At 32.7% G+C, this 1,144-nt stretch overlaps 2 protein-coding genes across 2 annotated transcripts in view; both read left to right on the forward strand.

The window, feature by feature from the left end:
- Positions 1 to 777, forward strand: part of LOC119592046 (transcription factor MafK-like) — a 32,431-nt gene extending 31,654 nt beyond the window's left edge. The window contains exon 3 of the mRNA XM_037940840.1: positions 146 to 777. Coding sequence (XP_037796768.1) covers positions 146 to 344 — 199 coding nt within the window. The 3' untranslated portion in view covers positions 345 to 777. The remainder of the gene's footprint in view (positions 1 to 145) is intronic.
- LOC119592047 (transcription factor MafK-like) overlaps positions 1 to 1,144 on the forward strand; it is a gene marked incomplete at its 3' end in the record, with an annotated part of 8,055 nt that overhangs the window by 3,670 nt on the left and 3,241 nt on the right.

The following is a 1,144-nucleotide window of genomic DNA, read 5'->3' on the forward strand; positions in this document are numbered from 1 at the left end:
ATCTAATAATGATACAGATTGGAAGGGGTTAATCTTTTCTAATTCGGCAGATGGTAGGAAATTGTGCAATACTTTTGTGCATTTTTCACTTTCTTTCCTCTCAAAGGGATAGAATTATGAAGGAGTTGCTCCGATCTTTTTCCAGTTGCCGCATCAAGAGAATAGAGCAGAAGGATGAGTTAGAGTCAGAGCGCACCACAGAGCAAGTTGATATTGATAAACTCGTTTCTGAAAATGTCAGCATGAGATCCGAAATTGACCGATTGTTCCAGAATTATGAAGCCTTGAAGAAATTTGCCAACCTTAAGAACATACCTCTACCTCCCGATCTAGAGAACCTTTGATTGTTGCAAAAACAAGTGTGTTAATAGTCATATATATATATATTTTTCATGCATTCCAATTGTAATGCAAAAAGAGTTCTTAAATGCCTTAATCAGTGGTTCAAAATAAGAGATTTATAGATGGTTATCAGGGCTGATTCCTTGTTAACACAATTGTTTCAGGACTAACTTAGCTATTAAGTAAATGGGGATCTAGTTTTTATGATAGCTTCTCTTTAATTCTCTAGAGATAAGTCTTATCAGATAAAACTCTAAAGTCTAAAATGCAACATGTCAGTATTGTTGCTTTAGGAAGATTTGTGTTTTAGTATGAGTGTGTGAACTCGTACCTAAGAATCATTGAGACCATACTTTAGTCTGTTTTATAACCTTACTGGAATAATGTTAGTTCAAAACTTGTAGATAGTAAATTAAAGAGTGTTAAGTGTCCAGATCATTTGTTTTATTTACCTGGAAGTATAGAGTCAATATAGAATTTTGTTGTTGCATTATGCATTGTAAGTAATATTTTATTGACATGAGGCAAAGCAAGTTAAACTGAATGTTGCTTATTCAAGCTCTGTAGTTCCTTGTATTTTGATCAATGCTGATAAAACCTGTTGCATAAAGGCTTATCTTAGGAGAAATGTTGTTCCTTAATTGGCAGGTTTACTTAAATACTGATGATTATATTCTTTGACAATGAAAGGTGGTCAGTTAAAGCATCAAAAGATCAACCAATAATTTTGTATTATTATATCATCTTATGAAATTATGATTATATTGGTCAACAGGGATCAGTTTTAAAATTTCAGAGAGTG

This window comes from Penaeus monodon, chromosome 29, assembly GCF_015228065.2.
Source record: "Penaeus monodon isolate SGIC_2016 chromosome 29, NSTDA_Pmon_1, whole genome shotgun sequence".
Classification (NCBI taxonomy): Eukaryota; Metazoa; Arthropoda; class Malacostraca; order Decapoda; family Penaeidae; genus Penaeus; species Penaeus monodon.